The 24,633-nt window shown below is 41.2% G+C and overlaps 1 protein-coding gene across 4 annotated transcripts in view; it reads left to right on the top strand.

Moving 5' to 3' along the window:
* Positions 1-2,979: 2,979 nt before the first annotated feature.
* The window catches only part of PPM1H (protein phosphatase, Mg2+/Mn2+ dependent 1H), a 255,777-nt gene continuing 234,123 nt past the window's right edge, over positions 2,980-24,633 (top strand). For 2 of the 4 annotated variants that reach the window (XM_004766588.3, XM_045071605.1), the window contains exon 1: positions 2,982-3,737. In XM_004766588.3, coding sequence (XP_004766645.1) covers positions 3,493-3,737 — 245 coding nt within the window. In that variant the 5' untranslated portion in view covers positions 2,982-3,492. Of the gene's footprint in view, positions 3,738-24,633 lie in introns of all 4 variants that reach the window. The other 2 variants (XM_045071604.1, XM_004766589.3) reach the window with 2 other exon arrangements.

The following is a 24,633-nucleotide window of genomic DNA, read 5'->3' as shown; positions in this document are numbered from 1 at the left end:
GGTTCAGTCTCATTCCCCTGGCCAATCAGTCTGACTTCTAATACTTGTCATAAAATAAAGCTTTAAATAACTTTCACTTTGTCTCAGTGTCGTTTCATTTAACAACGGATCTAACATTTTCCAAAGTGGCTACACCAACAGTGTAAGAGGGTTCCCCTTTCTTCACAGCCTCTCCAACTCTGGTTGTTTATGGTCTTGTTAATTTTGGCCATTTTAACAAGTGTAAAGTGGTATCTCAATGTGGTTTTGATTTGAATCTGGTTTTTCTTTGTAATTAAATATTTAGGGGAATCTGTGATGTTTTCACTGAAGAAATTATCCAGACCTTTTATTTCTTTCATGAAAATAGTCTTACTGATGGCACAACCATTGTGTAGTCAAAGCCATGGTATTAGAAGCCTGGAAGTGAGATTATAGTTATATAAAAGAGCAACGAAGTAAAAGGTCCATGCAGCTATACTATAAATGAATGTTCTGTTAAAGTTTTCAAATTCTCATTTTCCAAGGGGAAAGAAACTACAAAAGAGACAAATGAAGCATATCTATTGATGACTGGGACATACATAGAGTGGATAACATTGAGGGTCTCTCAGTTTCTGATTTTCACACCACTTGAATTCAGGCAATCACTAACCCTAAAGCTGGAAGCACATATACTCCCAAATTTGCATTTGTAATAGCTGTGAAAGGCATTGTTTTCCTGGGGCTCTCCTAAAATGGATGACCACCCCATTTTATTTTTTAAAGATTTTATGTATTTGAGAGAGAGAGAGCACAACCAGGGGGAGCAGCGGACAGATGGAGAAGCAGGCTCTCGGCTTAGCACTAGGGAGCCCAGTGCAGGACTTGATCCTAGGACCCTGGGATCGTGACCTGAGCCAAAGGCAGATGCCCAACTGACTGAGCCACCCAGGCATCCCATGACCACCCCATTTTAATCAGAATTTACTTCCCAGCTGATCTTCAAGTATGACATAATTGAGGAGTAAATTACATGGAAAATATTTCTCAGGAAAATCCTGTAACACAACACTGGTCTTTGAGGTAGGTATAAAGATAGTAGTAGATTTATTAATTAGTGGTGAACACTCATACTATAGAAATCTTCAAAGGAAAAATAAAAGAAATGTTCAAAGGAGAACAGGTATGAAAGTCTGCTTGCCTGTCTTTGCAGAACAAACTAGCCTTGCAAAGCTAAAGATATATCAACACTTCCCCATGAAAGATAATACTCAGGTGAGAGAGAAACAGAAGAACTGCCTACAAAATTTTGGTTCACAAATCTGGCTAATACTACCAAATTCAGTTATACCAAATATCCTATTTGAGATAAGTTTTGGAAGCCAAGGGAAAATATTAACAGTAGTGATCTCCTGGGGAAATCTTTGGAGTCTTTTGCTTTTTCATTTATGGTTCTGTACTATCAGATTTTATTTACTTATTGACGATGATCAGGTACTACTTTAAGCTGAAAATAAATTAGACAGGAAATTTTTAGAAATCCTATTATTAGGAAATACTAAAGCCTTGCTTAAAGTGAAATGAAGGTCAGAACGCACTAAATTAATCTCAATAGAGGTTAGTCACCCAAGTTTCCAAAGGGCATTGGTAAAGGGTCATTGTTCTATGACAAAAGCTTGATAAAGGAATTCTAAGTTTATGTGGGACTCAGTGGATGCCAGAGCATGTGGTTGGTTAGATGTTTAGCCACTACATAGATTTTTCCATGTAGAAGTTTATAGTTTAGCAAAGCAAAGATTGAGAAGGCTTTTTTTGTTATTGTTGTTCATTTAGATTTTACATTATTTAGAATCCTGTCCCAAATTTTAAAATTAGAGAAAGGGGTCCAAGCTAAAATTATTTTTCTGTTCTGTGAAAAGTAATAAAAACTCATTGACAGAAATGGTACCTCACTGAACATTTGCAAGTTGTTTTTTTTACATAATTATTTGCTATAAACTGGAGTACCTATTTGTGAAAAAGCCAAAGGGGAAAATGACTTAAAAAATATTGATGACTTTAAAAATATTATAGATATGATAGAAGGCGTGTCAGTGAGGTTTACTCAGGCCTCACCTAAGAGCAAAAATTCCAATTCCTCTTGGAAGGATTACTTTCCCTCCAACACCTGGGCCTCTCTCCCCACCTTCCCACTCCTTTGGAAGAATGAAAGGTCTGTATTCCCTCCTGAACTCTAAGTGAGCTGTTCAGAATGTGTAACTCCACCAGTAACACAGAATCTTGGCAAATTAAATGGTAGGTAAACATGGGAACAGGATACAGAATAAGTAAACATGAACAGGACATAGCTTTCTTGCAAAAAAAAAAAAAATCAAGCCAATATTTAACAAATGTCACCTCTAATAAAACATTCATTAGTTGGTTTTTCAGACATTTTTCTGTTTAAGAAAATAGTCTACATTAACTGTCTCAATAGTAAACAGAATAAGCTTCAAAAAGATATTTTTGTTATGTTGGAGGAACATGCTTGTATTTAACAGTTAAGTACTAGGTAAAACAGGGCATGTATCTAACTTAGAGCCCTTTTGTTTTCTTTCCATTAGCTTATTCTGGGTTCAAAACAGAGCTTGTCTGCAGATAAAGATGCGTGTGGTAGTAATAAAGTTTTTTTTAAAAAAGTAATTCTAGAAATGCCTAGGAGAAAACTTTCAATAATTCTTGTGCAAACCTTGAGTTATTTTGTTTCAGCTCTGAAGTCTTTTACACCTGGTGTTTCTCATTTCCACTGCCGTAGCACCGTGGACTCGCCCCACCAAGATTTCACTTGTCTCCCCTTTCCGCTTGGGCTCCCGAAGTTTCCTTTCCCCGAAGGCGTAGGCAAGCACTCCTCAGCGAGTGGATTCCTCAACTGGCTTTGCCCGGCTCCACGTGACCTCCGCTAACACCTGTCTGCGGCCTTCCGCTCACAGCGCCCCCATCCCCTCAGCCAGGTACCGACCCAGCCCGGTTCCCCCTCCCCCAGGAGGTCACGATCCCGGTGCGAGCGGCGCTCGGGCCGGCAGGGGAGGGGCTGAGCTCCGGCCACCGCAGCTGCTCGAGCCCTTGCAGCCTGATTATCACATGACTCGACGGCGGCGGTAGCGGTGGCAGCAGCCGCGCCGGCTCTGCTGGCTCGCCGGGTGGGCTCAGTTCCGCTCACGCAGGAGCCGAGCGCAGAGGGCGGGGAAGGGACCTGCTGCCGTTGCCCAGCCGCTCCCGGAGCGCACGGAGTCTCTCCGGCCCGGCCGGCCCGCTCCATGCCGCTCCGTTGCGGAAGTGTAGCCGGGGGAGGCGGCGGCGGCGGCACGGAGCGCGGGAGGCTGGGGCCCGGCCCCCTGCAGCACTAAGCTCCGGGAGCCGCGCGGCGCGCCCCAGCGGCCCGGCTGCCTGTGCGCCCGGCGCCCGCTGCAGCCTGCATGCCCCGCGCTGCGCCTCGTCGGGCCCCTGCCGCCGCCTCCTGCTCGCACCGCAGCTGCAGGACGCTGGAGTAATATGCTCACTCGGGTGAAATCTGCCGTGGCCAATTTCATGGGCGGCATCATGGCTGGCAGCTCAGGCTCCGAGCACAGCGGCGGCGGCTGTGGAGGCTCGGACCTGCCCCTGCGCTTCCCCTATGGGCGGCCGGAGTTCCTGGGGCTGTCTCAGGACGAGGTGGAGTGCAGCGCCGACCACATCGCCCGTCCCATCCTCATCCTCAAGGAGACCCGGCGGCTGCCCTGGGCCACTGGCTACGCAGAGTGAGTGTAGCGACACCGGCGGCGCCCCTGCTCTCCTCGCGGCCCTTCCCCGCCCGGTTCCAGCCCTCCTCTCTCCTTCTTCCTCGGCCCCAGGGCCCTCCAGGGGCTGCCGGCGTCCAGGCCTCAGCGGGGACCTCTTTACTTCACACTGGCCCTTCCCCTCTTCCCCAACTCCCCCTTCCCCCATCCCCCAAGGACGCAGCGTCTCCAGCCCGGGTATGGTGGTGGATGGTGGGTGGCAGCGCAGGACCGTGGGAAAGCTAAGATTGAACCGGTCCGTGAGTCCGGGGGCTGTGACACTTGGAACAAAGTGCGTAGAACAGCTCTGGTGAAGTTTGAAGCACAGCAGGCAAATCTGGTATCAGCGCCCACCCTCCCCAAAATCTTTGCGCCTCCGCATGAAGTTTTTGGGGTAGAGTCGCGAGGAGCTGTAGCTGCGCTTGGGCGGTGGGCGCGGGGGCAGGGGGGTCCGTGTGCGAGGTTGCAAATTTCAGAAGGGCTCAGTTTCTTTGACTTAGCCTAAGAGCTCGCTCCCTTCTTCTTTAGCAGGTAGTAAAAGCCGGAGCGTTCGGTAAATGCCCGTACGGTTTCCCCTAACCCACGGGGAGGGGGAACTTATTTCGGGTATCTAACGATAGCATTTTGGTAATCAGCTTTGGCGATTAAGCGAACGTTTGAGTGATTTACTATTTCAAGAACTGATTCAGTTAGGTTGTCGACCTGGAGAGGAACTGGGAAAGGCGGAGGGTTTTAATGGCCTCCCCCCACCCAACCCTGACCCCCCAGCTTCTCCGCCATTGACTATTAATGACCCTCTTTTGAATGGTAGGATATGTGATGTTTTTCACCCTACTCAGCGTTATGAAATGGGAAATTCGGAGAGTGGAATTTAGGAGACCAGAGATCCGGGCTTAACAATGACCCGGCGGGTGCACAAGTACACGCAGAACGCGGATGCCTGGCACACCTGGCCCTTTTCCTTTAACTCCATCCGCTCTGTGATCTTGGCCCTCCCCGATCCGCGAACAGCATCGCTCGCTGATTGGTTCGCCCGGGAACCAATCCGCTCTCCCGACGCCTGGGCGCTTTGATGCTGACCCTTTTCTGGTGGCCCGGATACCCCCGGGCAGATATGGTTCCCGTAGCGCCGGGTTCCGGTGAGAAAGACGGCAGGGAAGACGCCCTAACTACAATCTGGAATTCCGTTTTTCCTTCCCTTTTCACCATATGATCTTTTCTCCCTGGATTTTAATAGAAAACGTGAATAGGGATGGGCGACGGGAGTGTGAAAAATGGTGAGAAGACTAGTGAGCACGCCGGGTGCTAAAACAAAAATTAACTCCTAATAAAGGACAAGTATGGTAGAGAACGTCGTGTGGGGGGAGGTACGAGATAGCATGGTAACTTCCAGGAGAAAGCCAGAGCAGAAATGAGCACCTGTGTAAGGAAAAAGTGCCCAAACATACCAAACACCGTTTCTTGAATGAAAAAAAAAAAAAAAAAAAAAGCTTAAAAGCCCATTTAAAAGCGTTGCAAGCAAAATAGCTTGGAGGCATACTCCACGCATCCTACAATTGTGTGCCTGCCAAAAACCCCTGAACTACCTGGCTAGTTGTCACTGTTGTCACTCTGGCTAGTTGTCACTACCGTGGGTTTCCCAAGGCAGGGGCACCTGCCTGAGGGACAGAATGACAAGCAAATGGTGAGAAAGTTCTGAGAGGAAGGAAGATGTTAAAACACATGTCCCAGCTACTTGGTCGCAATAGAAGAAAGGCCTCAAACAGGAAGAAAAGGAAAGGGGAATAAAACAACCGGATTCAGAACGTTTGGACCCTATGGCAGGCGCATCATGTACCAAGGACTTTAGAGACTGTAAGGGGATCTGAAATGAGACATGTAGATGGGACGGATGGGACTACAAGGCTCTCCCTCCTCTTAGGTGGGCCTCTATTGCCTTATCTCCAAGAAGTTCACCTTTTCCTAGACCTGGAAGTGAGAAATGTTCAAATTGAAGGTTAGAAAGCCCACTATAAAATGTTTAATTTTAAAAATTGGTTATAAACGTAGTACATGATGTGGGAAACAAAAGCAAAAGAAAAAGTTAAATTTCCTTGCTGCTTATAGTCTATTGACAAGTCCTTGAAACTGGCAGAGTGACCTTCCTCTAGAAAACTCAACTGTCTCAATGTCAACGCTTATTAACTAAGGGCAAGAGGTGATCTTAGTCCAACTACCCAGGATTCTGTAAGTCTACTTTAATATATAAAAATTCCTTTGGAAATTCCTTTATCTCTATTCCCCAAGATACATGGTAGCAATCATCCCCCCAGCGTATGGCCCACTGATATCCATCCGAAGGGTCTCATGACTAAGGTTTTATTAGACTGTAATAAATGACCTTTCTCTAATATTAGCTAGCCCCTCCTGGAAACTTGTTTCCAAAATTCCTTAGAGGTTTACACTATCCCTAACCCCCTCCCAACTTGAAAGGACATAATCGCCAACCCTCACAACCCCAGTGCAGCCCTTTCTGCCCATGGGTCCTGTCCCTGTGCTTTAATAAAACCACCATTTTGCACTGAAGATGTCTCAAGGTTCCCTATTGGCCATCAGCTCTGGACCCCAGTATTACATCAGTACGTACTTATGAATTCAAGCAAAGACCTGTACTTATACAAATGTAGGAAACCTCCCCCTGACCAAACACACACACACACACACTCTCCCTCTCTCTCTCTCTCTCTCTCCCCCCCTCCCTCCCTCCCTAGGGGTTATGACTGCGATTTAGTGTTGAGTGGTGTGTGTGCCTTTCTAGACTTATTTGGATGCACTCATCAATATGTATCATGTGTTTCTTTTTTTCTTTCCAAGATAGACTCCTACTAAGTATGTTATTCTGTAGCATTTTCAGAAAAACACTGTCATGGACTTTATTCCAAGTCCATAGAGTCCATAGAGAATTACCTCATTCTTTTAAAATATATACATGGTGCTAATAATAGCTAACAGAATTGGTGCTTACTGTCTAGCGATTTCACTCTATCCAGATTTGTATCCTGTCATTTGATTCTCACAACAACCCTATAAGGTAGGCAGTAACATTTGTATTTTCTATATAATAGAAATATATATATATATTATATAGAAAATAGAATATATATATTCTAGAAAATAGAATATATATATTTTCTATAAAAAAGAAATATATATTTTTTCTATAAAATAGAATATATACATACATATGTATGTATGTGTATATATTAGAATGCAGAGGCACTGAATGGTTATGCAACTTTCCCAGAGTCCTATAACCTTTGCAGAGCCTGTATTTGAACCCAAGCATGATTCCAGAGCCCATACCACCAAACTGCCTCCTTACAGTGTAATAAACTATGATGCATTCATCTGTACCCAAGATTAACCACTGGTGTTATCTTGCCACAGCCCTCTGTCAGAAGTACTGTACCGCTTCCTCAAACCTTGAACTATACTTACTCTTCCTGTAAAAATACATCCTGAATGGGCAAAATGACTGAAATAGGGAAAGGGAGAGAGAGACCTGTAGGGTCTAGGCTGCTAGGAGTAATACTGCCCTTTGTGCAGTATCTCCTGGAAGGAGGAATTCCCTTCGTTTTAGAAGGTACCTGAGAGGGATGGAATTGGTAGGAAGATTGCTCAGAGAATAGGGATAAGGGGGATGCTAGTGACTCAAGACCTGAATCAGAAGTGGTTTGCTTACATTTCCAGAGAGGGAGCTACTTTTCATGCCTTCCTCAGAAGAATTGGCATCACTTGGTGAATGAGGCATTAGAGGAGAGTTGAACTCTAGTGCTGACTTTTTGGAGGGCAGAAACATTGAGAGATGTTCTATTTTTTTAGCCACTTACTTTAGCCACTTACTTGCTAATCCTTTTCAAGAAGAGATTTTGTATAGGTTATGTACCTAGAGAATTCGCTTAAGCAGTCCTTATAAGACTCAAGGATCCAGAGACTGAAGACCCTTACTTATTCATTCAGTATTTATTGGCATTGGGCTGAGTGGAATTTCCTGGCCCTTCAAAAAGCTTTCTATTGTGGCTGAAGAGTTTAAGGGCTATATGCTTGGTTGTAAGGCTCTGTAAAGCATTACAGTTACAGATAACATACACAGAGCTAAAATTGTAAAACAAATCTGCATTAGCAAGTTTTATTTTTTAGTTTGGTTTTGAAATTATGGATTGGGACTGTTAGAACTGCTTGGAGAGAGACTATGGAAAACAACAGCTGACCCAGAGACCCCACAGGGCAACTACTTCCTTTCTCTCTCTACAACTTTAAATACCCCCTAAGTGGTCCCCGTGCTCCTGGAACCTAGAACTTGGTTCAGTTTTTAATTGGGAGCCCATTTGACTTTCTCTTGACCAGTTTGTCCAACCTTTCTCTCACCAGTGATCGGCTGGACTGAGAGATACAAGCGGATATGGGGTCTGTGCCCGAAATTCTGGCAGTGGAAAATACCAGAGAACATGAAATAGTCTGTATGAAAGCATCCTATTCACATTTTGTCAATGACAAATTTTTACTTGTGCAGAAAGAAATAATTACAGCAGAATTTTACTTAGGTTATAGCTATAACTATATGATTCTTTTCTTTTTCTAGCTAGTACTTTTCTTATGAAAGTGACCCAGACATGGGCACCAAAAAAAAAAAAAAAAGCTACTTTTAAGTTCTTTGTGTTACACAGTGTTCAAAATTATGATGAAATAATGTTGTTTAAATCCAGCAAATAGCCCGTAAGTATTTAGATTTGTTTTGGAATCTGTAGGCTGTTCTGTCTCCCTAGTTATTGGCATTAATGAACAATTACCAATAAATCATATTGGTTGGCTGTGCAGCTGTGATGACAGAAACCACTATTTCTCTCTTGACCTGAAGCTCAGAAATCCCCTGGCCGCCTTTCTTTTTTCCCTTTGAACCTCCTCTACCACACCCATCTCTTTTACACCTCTTAGCAGAGCTCCTGCCTTGGAGCTTCCTGTTTAACTGGGCAATGGAAAAATCTTGAAGGTTCTCCACTTTTTGCATAAAGATAAAAGGAAATGGACTGTGGAGGGGTGTGTCTTATTTCACAAAACTCTCCATAGCACTTGTCTGTGGAATAGTTAAGTTTAGAGTAATCTAAAAAAAAAAAAAAAAAAAAAAAAAAAAGTTTAGAGTAATCTAAAACATTTCACCTACCATTCTGGTAGCCTACAGAAGGTATTAATTTCCTATTTTAAAGCAGGCAATTAAGCTCTCCTCCCCTTTTTGGATTTTTTAAATTTTAACTTTTTAATTTAAATTCAACAGTTAATATGTAGCGTATCAGTAGTTTCAGATGTCAAGTTCAGTAATTTTTCAGTTGCATATAATGCCCAGTGCTCATTACATCACGTGCCCTCCTTAATGCCCTCACCCAGTGACCACATCTCCCTACTCCCACCCCCACCCACCTTTTTCAGATTTAACATTATAATGAAGTCTTCCTCTCAGGTGTGGAGCTTCTGGGCTATCTCTTAGGAAACTGGATCAACTTCTTTCAAAGACTAGTGATGCTTCTGACAGAAGATTAACCATTCTGAGGTTGTGTTTATCCTGTGTTGCATCCCCAGTTAGGTACACGTCTCTGATACTGTCCCACCACACAGTACATCCTGACACTGCAATACCCACTGATAAAACTGATTGCATACTAGAATTGTTTTCTAAAAATATATTATTTTAAAAAAATTTAAAGATTCTTATTTATTTGAGAGAGAGAACAAGTGGAGAGGAGAGGGAGAAGTAGTCTTCCCACAAGCAGGGAGCCCTGTGTGGGGCCCGATCCCAGGACCCTGAGAGGGTGACCTGAGCCAAAGGCAGATGCTTAACTGAGCCACCCAGGAACTCCTAAAAATATATTATTGAGGACGATTTTTCATTGAGATATGATGGACATAGTATTAGTTTCAGCTGTGTCGTAAAATGATTCCATATATGTATATATCGTGAAATGATCATAATAAGTCTGGTTAAGATGTGTGTGTGTGTGTGTGTGTGTGTGAGAGAGAGAGAGAGAGAGAGAGAGATGAGAACTTTTAAGATTTAGTTTTGGCAACTTTCAGATATACAATACAATATTATTAACTATAGTCACCATGCTATACATTTCATCTGCAGGACGTATTTTATAACTGAAAGCTTATATTTTTTGACTACCTTAACCCATTTTGTGCACATAGACACACACCGCCAACCTTATTCCCCAATCTGTTATCTTTATGAATTTGGTTTTTGTTTTAAGATTTACACACGTAGGGGTGCCTTGGTAGCTGGTTGGTTAAGCAACTGCCTTTGGCTCAGGTCATGATCCTGGAGTCCTAGGATCGAGTCCTGCATCAGGCTCCCGGCTCCATGGGGAGTCAGCTTCTTCTGACCTTTTCCCCCCTCATGCTCTCTCTCACTTTCTCTCTCTCTCTCTCAAGTAAATAAATCTTTAAAAAGAGAAAAGACTTACACACAGAAGTGAGATCATATAGCATTTGTCTTTAACTTATTTCGCATAACAGGTCCTCAGGGTCCATCCATGCTGTCACAAATGGCAGGATTTCCTATTTTTATGACCAAATAATATTCCATTGTGTGTATATATCTATATATATCACATATATCTTATCTATAATTTATATGCTGTATAAGAATATAAGGTATGTATGTGATATATATAGGTACACACACACACAATTTTCTTTATCCATTCATCTATCATTGGGCACTGAGGTTTCCATGTCTTTTTTTTTTTTTTAAGATTTTATTTATTTATTTGACAGAGATCACAAGTAGGCAGAGAGAGAGAGAGAGAGAGAGAGGAAGGGAAGCAGGCTCCCTGCTGAGCAGAGAGCCCAATGCAGGGCTGGATTCCAGGACCCTGGGATCATGACCTGAGCCAAAGGCAGAGGCTTTAACCCAGGCGCACCTGTTTCCGTGTCTTACCTATTGTAAATAATGCTGCAGTGAACATGAGGGCACAGGTATCTTTTTGAGTTAGTGTTTTCGTTTCCTTTGGGTAAATACCTAGAAGTGGAATTTGTGGATCCTAGGTTAGTTATATTTTAATTTTTTGAGGAAGCTTGTACTGTTTCCCATAGCATACCAATTTACATTCCCACCCACAGTGCACAAGAGTTCCTTTTTTTCCCACATCCTAACTAATGCTTGTTATTTCTTGTCCTTGTGATAATAGCCATTCTAACGGGTGTAAGCTGATATTGCATCGCAGTTTTAGTTTGCATATCCCTGAGGATTAGGGATGTTGGGTACCTTTACATGTTCCTGTTAGCCATCTGTTTGTTGTCTTTGGAAAAAAATGTCTATTCAGGTTCTCCTCCCATTTAAAAAATCAGACTTTCTTGGTTATTGAGTTGGATGAGTTTTTTTTTTTTAATATATTTTGGATATTAACACCTTATCAGGTATATGGTTTGCAGATATTTTCCTCCATTCAGCAGGTTACCTTTCATTTTATTGTATTGATGGTTTCCTTTGCTGTGCAGAAGCTTTTTAGTTTGGATAGTCTTACTTGTTTGTTTTTTTGCTTTTTTGCTTTTGTTGCCTTAACTTTTGGTGTCATACCAAAAAATTGTTCCCAAGACCTATGTTAAAGAATGTACCACCTATATTTTCTTCTTGGAATTTTGTGGTTTCAACTAGCATTCAAGTCTTTAATCCATTTTGAGTTAATGTTTGTGTATGGTGTAAGATATTGGTCCATTTTCATTCTTTTGAATATGGCTTTTCCCATACCAGTTTTTCCCGTACCACTTGTTGAAGAGACTGACTTTTCCCAATTGCTTATTCTTGGCTCCTTCATCATAAATTAACTGGCCATAAATATATGGGATTATTTCTGGGCTCTCTGTTCCATTTATTTATGTGTCTGGTTTTTTTTTTTTTTTTTTTGTCAGTACCATGCTGTTTCCAATACCATAACTTTATAATATAGTTAGAAATCAGGAAACATGATGCCTCCAGTTTTGTTCTTCTTTGTTTGGCCATTTGGGGTCTTTTGTGGCTCCATCCATATTTTAGGATTGTTCTGTTTCTGTGAATAATGTTATTGGGATTTTCATACTAGATAACATGAATCTGTCGATTGCTTTGGACACTTGAACAGTATTTTTCCAGTCCATGAGCGTGATACGTATTTTCCCTCTGTCCTTCCTTTACTTTCTTTCACCAGTGTTTTATAGTTTCCATCGACAGGCTTTTCACCTCTTCAGTTCAGTTTATTTTTAGGTATTCTTCTCTTTTTGGTATAGTTGGAAATGGAATTGTTTTCTAAAGTTCTCTGATAGTTCATTATTAGTGATAGAAACACAACTGATTTTTGTATATTGATGTTATATCTTGTAACTTTACTGCATGTGTCTAGTCTAACAGTTTTTTTAGTGGAGTCTTTAGTTCTATTGATATCATGTTATCTGCAAGTAGTGGCAGTTTTATGTCTTCTAATTGGGATGACTTTTTCTTTTCTTTCCCTTCCCTTTTCCTTCTTTTTATTCCTGCGTGATTGTTCTAACTAGGACTTCCAGTGCTATGTTGAATAAAAGTGGTGAGAGTGGATATTCTTGTCTTGCTCCTCGTCTTAGAGGAAGAACTTTCAGGTTAGCACCAGTTAGCTTACTGTTGTTAGCTATGGACTTGTCAGATGTGGCCTTTATGACATTGAATTACATTCACTCTCTACCTACTTCATTGTGAGGTTATTTTAAAATCATAAATGGATGTTGAATATTGTCAAATCCTTTTTTTAATGCATCTATTGAGATCGTGATTTTTATCCTTTATTTTGTTTCTGTGTATCACATTAATCTATTTGTATGTATTAAACCATCTTTTCATCCCTGGAATAAAGCCCATTCAATTATGGTGTGCGATCCTTTTAATGTGTTGTTGAATCCAGTTAGCTAATATTTTGTTGAGCATCTGTGTTCTTCAGAAATATTTGCCTGTAACTGTCTTGTGCCCTTATCTGGTTTTGGTATCAAGGTAATGCTGGCTTTGTAAAATGTATTTGGAAGCCTTCCCTCTTCTGTCATTTGGAAATTTGAGAAGGAAGGACAAATTATTTGTAAAGGAAGATATATTTTAATTCTAGTCGTTTTGGTTGTTATAGTTGTCTTTACAGTTTTCCCTGATTTGTCTGATTTGAACAGAGGATCGATTCCTCTCCCAAACCTTTGAATTTATTTTTGAATTACTTTTCCTTTTTCAGGAAATAAATCCTTTCCATCTGCTTCCATTCTTTCATTCAATCAATGAAATCATTGCATTCCTACTATGTGTCCAGTATTGGTCCTATTGTTGAGCCCATATAATAAGACATGGTCATTGTCCTCAAGAAACTTTTATGTCAATAGTCTTTCCCCTTTTAGTGTCATCCTTTGAAATTAAAGTGAAATCACGGAGTAATAAGGTTGAAAGGGGCCAGCATTGGGGAAGGGAGGGAAGGAAGGGTGTTTGTTTTATTTTTAAGGTCTTAATGCTTCTGGGAAATTTTAAATGTCAGCATTTGGAGCCTTTAAGTAAAACAGCAGAAGGAAACTATACTTTCCAGCAAGCACAGTAATTAGCTATCTGGTTCTCTGTACCTGAAGGTTTCAAGACCTTTATACATACCTGTATAAAGGCATGAGTGAAGAAAAAGTTATTCTAACCCTTGTTAAAATGGTAAGGAAGACTTTATTCAAAACTATTGCGATAGGAGCGTTTTAATAGGGGAAAGGAATTAGACTTTACTCCAAATACAGCTAAGACAGCTTGGGATTTATAGCCAATGAGCAGAGCAAGGACATAGTGGGTGGAAAATTACTAAGAGGAGACATTATGGGTAGGGAGATTCTTGATGAAGAACCTGAAGGCAGGTTAAGTGCTTAGACATCAAGGTAGGAGAGGAGGATATGAAAGGTAATCAGATTTGACTGCAAAGTGGTGACCCAAGGAGCCAAATCTATTATCAGACAGTATATCTATTGCCAACATTTCGTTAAATAAAGGATAAAGCCCAGAAGTGTAGGGTAAATAATCTTAGCAAAGGAGCAGTTTCTAGCTTTTTTGAAAATGCTATGATACTTCTATTTTTCTAATTTTTCACAGACCCATAAAACTACATATTTGTCCTACCCTAGAGGATTCCTAAGACACTTTCCAGTTTTAAACTTTGAGAGTTCCTGGGCTTAGTCTAAGAATGTCCCTTCTTTCTGTCTTTCTGCGTTCCTTCTAGGCTGAGGTCTTTCCAGTGGGGCCTACTGTCTTCTTGTGATTACAGTTTTGAATTGTTTTTCCCCAGCACTTTATTATGAAAATTTTCAAACATGCAGAAAAGTTGAAACCATTATACTCTTAGCACCCATATGGCCACTCTCCAGATTCTACTCTGTACGTCTTGCTGTATTTGCTTCATCACTTGCCTGGCCATCAGTCTATTATTGTTATTTATTTTTAAGATTTTATTTACTTGGCACAGAGAGAGAGAGATCACAAGTAGGCAGAGAGGTAGGCCGGCGGGGGGGGGGCGGGGGGGGGGAAGCAGGCTCCTTGCTGAGCAGAAAGCCGATTCGGACTCGATCCCAGGATCCTGAGATCATGACCTGAGCCCAAGGCAGAGGCTTTAACCCACTGAGCCACCCAGGCGCCCTTATTATTGATATTTTTAAGTGTATGTTCTCTTTAGTCCAGTGGCTCTGATTTATGCTATTGAGGTATTTTCCACAGTAAATCAGAAAGGAGAATTAGTAGCTATGACAGGCTCTGGTGAGAAAACCACCAAACAATGGGCTCGTCATCCAAGTGGGAGTAGCCAACCCAGATTTAATTTTTATTCCATTGGCACCCTGCGAGTGACCCCTCAGTCCGCATGCTTGTCGTCACTTGGCATTCACATACCTGAGAGCTCTAGATGGGGTCGAACCGAAAATGAGAAATAGATTAGCTGCCTCTTTGCTATGTACCTGTTTAATTAAAGCAGTAGGAAATTTGTTTAAAACTCACGCCGTTCCTTCTGGCAGCCGGTAAGCAGGCAGGTAAGTACGGGGAGGAGCAGTCTGTTTTGTAAAGACAAACATGTTGCCTGAAAATTGCTGCTGGTGAATAAAGACTCCATTGTAATGATTTCCTTCCTTCTGAGGTAGGTACTATCCACTAGGAGGCTTAGGCAGATCAAAGTACCTGCCTAATTGCCTTTTTCCTGGTGTGGTCGGATCACTTGGGTCTTCTGGAATGTGAATCCATAGTGCTTTCTCCGTTAAACTGTTTCTGACTTGGTTTTCTCGAATAAGCTGTAAACTTTAAGTGCTTACCTACCTGTTTTTTCTCTCTGTGGACTTTATGCTTTCGTATTTATGAGAGAGAATAATGATGCTACCAGGTACATCTGTATAGCTTTGGATGGCTGTTAAGCCCCTGCCAGTACGCTGAAATGTCCACAGACGTTCTCCATATAAAAGAGGAAAATGAGGCTCAGAGAGAACGCAAGTTCCTTCAGAATCTCATGCAGCCCCACGATCCTGGTGACCGTCATGGAATCCCTGAACCCGATCCTTCCCTGTGCAGACATCGTATTCCTGTGAACAAAATGTCACAGAAGGGTGTAAGATATTTTATTACATAAAGGAAATTAGTAAGCCTTAATCACCAGGTGACTTTAAATTAGATAAGTGTATGTTAGCACATCAAGTTTTACATGAAAGAATGCTTTTCCAAGCTTTAAAAAATAGTTCTCGGAGCACCTGGGTGGCTCAGTGGGTTATGCCTCTGCCTTGGGCTCAGTTTATGATCTTAGGGTCCTGGGATTGAGTCCTGCATCAGGCTCTCTGCTCAGTGGGGAGCCTGCTTCCCCCCTCCCCCCGCCTACTTGTGATCTCTCTCTCTCTCTCTCTGTCAAATAAATAAATAAATAAAGTCTTTTAGAAAAAGTAGTTCTCCTCAGTATAATAGACTTTCTTAGTATGGGCACATGTCCTTAGAAAAACAGCCCAAATCTTGCCAAATTACCATCTTCCCTCTAAAGAACCTTTTTCATATTTTAATGTTTTTAGAAACCTTGAATCTTAAAACCAGTCTGTACATTTTGGGTGGTGGCATTTTTCTACAGTTAATAAATCCTGTGTTGTACTATAAATAGCTACTTAGAAGTGGGTAACATACTGAGGAATTCTGAATGATGAGGCACAAATCATGAGTCGGGTTCTATAAGTGATACCCTCTTAAAGTTTACCTTGGGAGTCTGTTAGCCAGCTCTTTACTGAAGCAGAATCAAGTTTTAGTGCAAATGTTGCAAGTTAGTGTGGACTTTGGGGGTCAACAAGGCCACCAGCACAGGTGTAGCATTTGGGCCTCAGCCCCGTGGGCTGATGCGGGGACTTGTCCTGTGGCGTGCACGCATCAGCGACTAGAGTCAGGTACGGGGAATGTCATCAATCATCACAGGGCCGCAGGGCGGACAGAGAGATCAAGAGGTTTGTGTGCTCTCTTGTCCTTTCAGTAAGTTGACAAACAGACCTTTAAGCTCTTTTAAAAAGCTGCCTCTTTACCATATGACCTTTTTCATATGAGTGTAGGAAGAAAAAAAAAATCTCTAGTGATGCAGTTGTTTTTTTTTTTTAAATAAAAATGCTGTGGATTATCAAATGACCATACTTAAGTGGCCCACTGTGGCGTGGTAGTAGCTATTCTATGCTTTTCTTGAATGTTGGCAAATTAGAACACACAGCTAGCAAAAAGAAAAGAACATCCATGTTGAGTATGAAGCAAATTTTAAGGCATAGTGAACATTAATAGCCCATAAGAGGATGTGAGGTGGGAAGGAACCAAACTGGTATCAGTATAGAAAGAACTGTATTAAGAGAATTTTTTTTAATATAAAAGAGGAAATGACTATAATATTTTGTTGCAAATAAATAGCCTATGAGGATGAACTCAAAAATAAGTGTTTGGGAAAAACAAAGAACAATTCTATCAGACCTTTAGGATGGTGTTCACCCTGTAAAGTAGAGCCAAGGAGCCAGATTACCCGGCCTCTTGGCGCCCTTCCTGTGATTATTGCTAATGCGGCCATGCCGCCCTGTTAGAACCAGGTGTCCAGAGCCGGGCTGGTGATTCAGCGCAGCCGTAAATGGGGAGAAGAGAGTTGGCAACTCGCACAACAGCAGCTGGTGTTTAATTTTTAAAATATCCAGGTGTCAGATGGGAATTACATGGGTCCCTAGTTGAAGCCTGCCTCTCCTCCCATCCCCGGGCTCCAGGCTATCTGGTCAGTGCTGGCGGAAGCCACCTGGCCCTTCCCTGCCTCCTACACTACCTGGAGCCCTGCCTGGTGCTTTGCCACCTTCAGAGGCACCACGGCGTGTCCCCGAGCTCTGGAGGAGCTGTGGATTCCCTCCAGTTCTGGCTCCCCACCTTCTCACTATCATGGACCCTTTGATTTATTTTTCTTGGATGTATCCCCTTGTGAAGGATTTTAACCAGACACATCATATCTTCTAATCAGCAAGAAGGGTGGGTGTGATGATGATGGCATTGAACTGGTAACATTTTGGTTAAAGCAAAGAGTTAACCTTTGTTTGGGTTCATGTGTGACTCCTTATTGCCCTCCGTCTATTCTTCATTAGCTTCTTTTTTCCTCTAATGCATAAAATCGTTTAGGTTTCCTCTTGCTATCTTCCCAGATCCTTTAGGAGCCTGGACCACAAGCTGAAACCCTCCCACCAGGCTTGGCTTCTGCACCAGCCCTTGGTTTTCCACCAGGTTGCTCAGATTCGTATCAAGATCCTTTTCGATGGTATTCAGATGGGACACACCTTCCTTGAGCATGTCATTTCAAAGTCCCTGATGTCCTTCCCTTGTTGAAAACTATGTTTTAATAGTTTTCTTGGCTGCAAGTTGCCCGAGAGGCCTGATACTTGTCAGCTGCAAGTTTAATTAAACTCATGCTGAGAATATTATCCTTTTTGTCTAGCAGAGTTTTGACCCTTGGGCAAAAATTTATCTTGCAAAAAATTTTTATCATCCACTGATGAGTGAGAAGAATTTAAAAACATCTTTACCTGTCTATTAACCTGCCAAGATGGAAAAAGGCATTGATTAGTCAGGAGCACAGAATTAATTTTTTTAAATGACACTTTTGTTTTTCTCATTGCAGAATTGATATGCATTCGTTGTAGCACTTTCACATTCTCATAAGCACTATGAAGAATATAAAAATTATCCATAAATTCTGTCACTCATAATTAACTTCAACTGATAATTTGTGTATATCTCTTAAGTACATTTGTATTTATAGAACAAGATGATTCTACATACAGATTAGTAGTTCTTTCACTGCAAATAAAGTTATTGTCCACTTAAATATCATAGTCTATCACAGATTGTTTTTTCTTGGTGTTAACTGCCCACCCCCCCCCCCCCGGTGACCTGGGATGATTTTCCTTTTAGATAAATCTTTGTTAAAGCATAATTTGAAAGGTGAGATTTTTCTGGGAAAAATGTTCAAAATGGACTTTCAGCTATTTCTAGTGACTATTTAATAGTTTGAAAAGATCAGTGTTTCGGTTGAAAATTGTATTTGAGAAATGTTATATACTTTATTTTAAAATCCTTTATCAAAGTAGATTTTGGTAAGCCAGGCTTACTGATTTAAGAAATAATATTGCTGCTTTTTCACATTTTGGATTGATTTTTAGAAAAATGACCCTTAAGGACTAGTTTAAGACACTGCTCTGAAGAACTGCAAGATGATTCTGTCTTCAGAGCTAAAAGCACTCATCAACTATCATGCCCTTGAGAGATAATTGGTGACATATCTTGGTTAACTTAATTGCTTCAAATTTTAATGAATAATCTTGAGGAAGTATGCATTATCCTATACATTTTAATTTCTCTAGTACATAATGTAGGGTTCATATACATCAATTCTCATATATTACATTGACCTGAAGTAGGTGGACATAATCGGTATAGTTCCTCTTATTTCAGATGAAGGGAAGATCACCTTCGTTCTGTAGGCTAATTTCAAATTATCTGCTCAACTCCTGGGAACACAACAGCTAACACAATACTTGAAAATTTCATCTCCTCAAAAGTTCGTTAGAGGCGTTGTATGGTATTCTCTGAACCTGGACTGTCCTGAGGGAAAAGAAGGGAAAAACCTCTAGCTTTTGGACTTGTAGCTGGAAGTAAGCAGTAAGAACTGAGCCTGCTGGAAAAAGTAGATAGATTTCTTGGTAGAGATGAGTGAGTGTCCTGTAATGGCAAGTCTGTCTGTCTGGATGCTGCGTTCAGAAACCCACTGAAGTTTCTAAATACATTATCACTGCTTTCTCTTCCCTCATCTACTCAGCTTTTTTTTTCTCTACCTTATTTTCTTTACTTTGGAGTATTTTTGATGGATTCATAAGGCGACTGCCCATTAATCCTTCCTCTGTGCACAAGCTAAGGCATTATTGAATTAGGCACAGTCAAATTTAGTTCATCTCTGGATTGGATAATTTATGCTAAAGTTTGCAGTTTCCTTTTGAATTAAAAACTCAAAATCACCCAAGGTAATTGGCCCATTTCCATCTCTAACTCCAAGCCCGTAACTTCTTATTTAAAGTCACGTACGCATCGATAGGGACTAGTTAGAATAAAGACTTTCTGTATTAAATTTTAATTTCATTAATTTCTATTCCTACGTTGCTGTTGGTTGGTCACCTGAGCCTGAGGAGCTTTTGTTTTTGTCGGCTGTGTATAAAAATGATATTTACTGTGCTGGAAATTAAAACTGAGAGAATGTAAAATTATTTATAATTTCAGTTCATTTTTAGTGAAAAATAACCCTGTTTTCCAAAACAAAAACCAAGTTAGAAGAGCAGTATTCTTCTACACTTGCAAATCTCTTTAGTATCTGGCTTAATAGAAGACATTGGGTTCAGACCTGCTTCTGCATTTCATCTCTGTACCATCACACTCACGTGCACCCACTGAGAGGAGGGGAGTGAAAAAGGAAAGGAGCACTATAGCATTATGGTGAAAATCGTTTTGACCTCATGTATCCCTTAGAGGGCCTGGGCAACTCCAGTCGTCCCTGAGAACTTTGGTGGGGAAGGGGTATGGTCAGCATAACTGTCTTGTTATTTTTTGAATCGTATTTTACAAATAGAGAAACTTAGCCCGCTTTTAAAAAGTTAGGGCTGGAATATAGTTCATCCACTTCTGACATCAATGTTTGTACTGATTCTGGAGTCCACTTTTCCACACTGTGTGGTATTTCTTCCAGACGTGCAGAGTACTTTGTTTTCTCCGGAGGGCCTGTGCGTTGTGTATGTTTGGGCTGTTTAAGACTGATGGACAATTGAAGGTTGAGTGTTACTCATGTTTAACAGAATAAAAACTGTAGGGGCCAGAATGTGCTATAAAACATAAATCTTTAGTAAAATACAAATCTCAGGTTGACAGCAATTCTGGGATGATTTAGTGTTAGCACGGCACTGTTGTTGTGTTGTGTTTTGTTTTTTTGTATTCTTGCCTGCATTTACTGTATACTTCATGTGGGCAAAGGAGCAAAAGATAAAGAGGGTTTAGCCTTAAGTGGCTTACACTCTTGTTGAGAAGATAAATTTGTGAAAAGATGAAAATCTAAGCATAGTCTATGACAGAGGAGTAGCATATGCTGGGCATGTGCTGGGAGATTAGTATCTTGAAGAGGCAGCTTGAGGTCGTCTTGGCTCTTCTCCTAACCAGCTTGTGGCTTCAGCAAGGTGGTTCACTTTTTTAGCATTTGGTTGGCTTATTTATAAAGTTAGGTCATTGCCTCAGTCCTTTCTGGCTGTGAGGTGCCGGGAGTAAGTAGTCGCATAAAAGATGTGTGTGCTGATCAGTTCACTTTGAATGACTTTTATGTAGGATACTTGTGTACAGTTCATAAAAAGGAATGGTTTTTCATTTGCTTATTTGCTCCGTCTTAAATCTCTGAAGGATCTGTTGGCTGAATATGCATTTTAGCAAAAGGTGGAAGGGAACTGAAAATGCAATTACATTTGACTTCATGATACAAACTTCTAAATCTAACACAATGGTAAAACCAAGAATGATATAATGCTAAGTAAGTAAGCCTCTGTCTGGAGATTCGCCTGCCCTCCCCACCCTGTGCAACACTGAAGGAAAGCGTGCTAAGCACAGATTATAACATTGTCTAAAAATAAATAAATAAATAAATAAATAAACAAACAGCCTATCATGGACTAAAAGGGACTAAAATTTTAGGGAATTTTCCCTCAAATTCTTTTAGAATAATGAGGCAGTTACTGTATCTGTCCAAAAAAGTTATGATTTAAAGTATTTGCAGGGAGACATGTTTCAAAATTTTATCAGTGAAGCAGGTAAAATTATGGTGGTAAGGATCCCATCATAATTGGTTCCCATTGCCTCCACTCTGTCCTTTTTGGGACGTGATTCGGTTAGCCAGACTATAATTTGTGAAGTATGTAGACGTCTGAGTAGTGTCTATAAAAAGGTTTTTTTTTTTTTTTTTTTTTTTTTTTTTAATGTGAAATTGGTTGAGATCTCTGGATCCTTCCAGAAAAAGAGGAATGAAAATCACAGCCAGTTTTTAATTTAGTCCTCTGTTAGCCCCATGTTGCCTCAGGTCCCTGAGGACATCTCTGAAGTTCTCAGAATTGTGCTGTCGCTTGGTGCAGAGCTTTGCTTTGCTTTGGCAGTTAAATTGCTGTGGAAAGCAGCTGTACTTGATGTAATTTTAATCAATACTTTGTACTTCTATGAGGCCCTGTAGCTACTGTATCACTCTCTTCTGTTCAGCATTTCTGACCTAAAAGTAAGGGACACAATGTCTTGCTTGAAATTTGGTTTTAATTATATTTTAAAAGCACTGGGAAGCTTGCTACTTGAAATACATCACTAGAGGGGTATAGTGTCTCCATGTTGAGAATAGTTCTGTTAATCAGTCTTGGTTCTTGGTGAGTTGAACTTTGCTACATTTTTCTAAATGGAAGATAACAAGTGGTATGTGCCTTTCAAACATTAACCAGTAGCTAGCGAGCATCAGTAGCTTCTTGAAGGTTACCAGGGATAAGTGGCTAAGGGCAAGTGGTTGGAATTCATTCAGCTTCCTCCCTAAAGTTTTTATTGATACCCTTCTAGGATCGATTTATTTCTCTTTTCACATCTTTGTTCATACCAGAACTGCTTGAGCTTCCATTTCTACTTCTAATTAAAATAGGAACTCTTCAAAACTGTGCGCTCCACTAATTTTTTCCTCACAAAAAAATGTATACTCTCAGTGTTTGAACTTAAATTACATATCCTTTGCTAAGATGGATTTATTTTTACCATCTCTCAAAGCTGTGATTTACCTCACCTGTAAAGTTAATTGAACAATTTTATAAGAAACTAGCTCTTTTCTTCCATAAATATAATTGGTCAGGTGCTTATAAATTGAAGGGAGAGCAATCTTCATTTCAGTCCATGTGGCATTCAAGCTTCTTGGGGTACGGTAGAGGACAGACACCAAAAGCAAAAGATGATGCTTAGCAAAAGATGTTTAGGTTGTGTTATGTTAGTAAATAGTTTGTTAAAATTACATTTATTGAAGGAGATCTCTGGGTCCCTGTGTGGCCTAGTCAGTTGAGCGTCCGACTCTTGATTTTGGTTCAGCTCCCAATCTCAGGGTCGTGAGATTGAGCCCCACATTAGGGGCGGCCGGCTCCGTGCTCACTGGGGAGTGTGCTTGAGATTCTCGGTCTCCCTTTGCCCCTCCCCACTATTTGCACTTGTGAGTGCAATCTCTCTTAAATAAATCTTAAAAAAAAAAAAAGAAAATCTTATCAACAATGCCCATTTTTAATAAGTCATGCTGGGTGCAAGTAAAGCAGACTTTCAGCTAACTAGGTAAAAACAATAGATTAATTTCCATTTTCAGTCAGCTAACATTTATTAAATTTCCACTGAATATATAAGCCTTTTTCTTAACTTTCCCTTTTTTTTTTTTTTTTAAGATTTTATTTATTTAACAGAACACAAGCAGGCAGAGGGGCAGGCAGGGGGAGAGAGAGAAGCAGGTTCCCGGTTGAGCAGGGAGCCCAACTCCATCCCAGAACCCTGGGATCCTGCCCTGAGCTGAAGGCAGCGCTTGACCAGCTGAGCCACCCAGGTGCTCCTGAATAGAAGTCTTTCAATGTTAAAAAAAAAAAAAATGCATTCCCTGTTTTCAGGAATTTCACAGGTTATCAGAGGAGGTATTATGTGCATAGCTATAATGGAGGGATCTGCTGTGATAAAAGAAGGGATGAAATGCAGTGGGAGCCCAGCAAGTAGTTTGGGGAGGGGGACTGTTCAGGGGAAGGGGGTTAGCAGAGCTGATGTTGATGGAACCCTGCAGTGCTAGGTGGAGGAGGCATACTAGAGAGACTACAGCCTGAGTAAATACATGAAAATGGTTGTATGGGGGCGCCTGGGTGGCTCAGTCCTTAAACATCTGCCTTCCACTTGGGTTCTGATCTGGGGGTTCCTGGGATCAAGCCCCACGTGGGGCTCCCGGCTCAGTGGGAAGCCTGCTTCTCCCTCTCCCACTCCCCCTGCTTATGTTGCCTGTTTCACTGTATCTCTCTCTGTCAACTAAATAAATAAAATCTTTTTAAAAAATGGTTGTATGAAAATGACTACTTCTCAGAATTTGAATAGTCTTTTATGACTATTTGTAGGAACTCATTTGAAGAGGCTCCTCAGAGAAATTCCTTACCTGGGGCCTGGACCACCTGGCACCAGACAAATAATGATTCTCCCTTCTTTTTTTTCTTCTTAAAGATCTTATTTATTTATTTATTTGACACAAAGAGAGAGAGAGAGAGAGATCACAAGTAGGCAGAGAGACAGGAGGAGAGAGAGGAGGAAGCAGGCTCCTTGCTGAGCAGAGAACCCCATGTAGGGCTCCATCCCAAGACCCTGAGATCATGATCTGAGCTGAAGGCAGAGGCTTAACCCACCGAGCCACCCAGGTGCCCCTGATTCTCCCTTCTTTTGAAAGAGTGGGTACAGATCAAATTTTGATGCTCTTTAGACCTGCCAAGCTTGGCCTCTGGAACCTCCCTTTAAGATTTGTGCTTTCCTTCATTATGCTAAAAGGAAGCTATCTGATGCCTTTCTACCTAGGAGTCCTGTTGAGCTGCTCTTGGGATGCTCTGTATTTTGTACTGAGGGGTGGAGGGAAAATGAGAGGAGCACTGCTTCTCACAGAAAACCTGGTAGAATGAATGGAGGTCTAAGGTGAATTCACTATGGACCACAACTTCTGCTGCAGGAAAGGATATAATGAGGAGGGTTCTGTTCCCGTATTTGCTGGTAGGATCTCCTGGATGTGTTCTGCAGAAGCTCTCTGCCGTCTGTGCCAGTACCACCTTGTAATTGAATCACTGAGGAAGTAGAACTAGTTCTGGAAAGCAGAGCTCCTGCTGGCATTGCCTTAAGGTTTACAGACACTGCTGATGGGACCTACCTTTGACCAAACACCCAAATGCTAAGCTGATTTTTCTTTTGTCCTGGGATTTCTGATTCATGGCAATTTAAATCAAACTAAAACTTATTCCAGGAAGTGTTGGACTTTTTTTTTTTTCTTTTTAGTGTCAGGCTTTAAAAAAAAAAAAAATGTGCAGAGAGACTGGGGACGGGGCTGAAAAGGTATATAGGGACGGAGATGGTGAAGGCCCTTGTATATCATGTTCAGGAACTTTGTGTCCAGTGAGCAGTCAACAAGGGATTATTTTTTAGTAGGTATTGGGGATGACATGAGATTTGTATTTGGCAAAAATAATTGGCAGGCATGGAGAGAAACAAGTGAAGGTGAGGTGT

Source organism: Mustela putorius, unplaced genomic scaffold (genome assembly GCF_011764305.1).
Source record: "Mustela putorius furo isolate JIRA1106 unplaced genomic scaffold, ASM1176430v1.1 tig00003988_pilon_pilon_pilon, whole genome shotgun sequence".
In the NCBI taxonomy this organism is placed as follows: Eukaryota; Metazoa; Chordata; class Mammalia; order Carnivora; family Mustelidae; genus Mustela; species Mustela putorius.
Note: the sequence above shows the minus strand (reverse complement) of the source record. Positions and strands in the feature narration are given on the sequence as shown.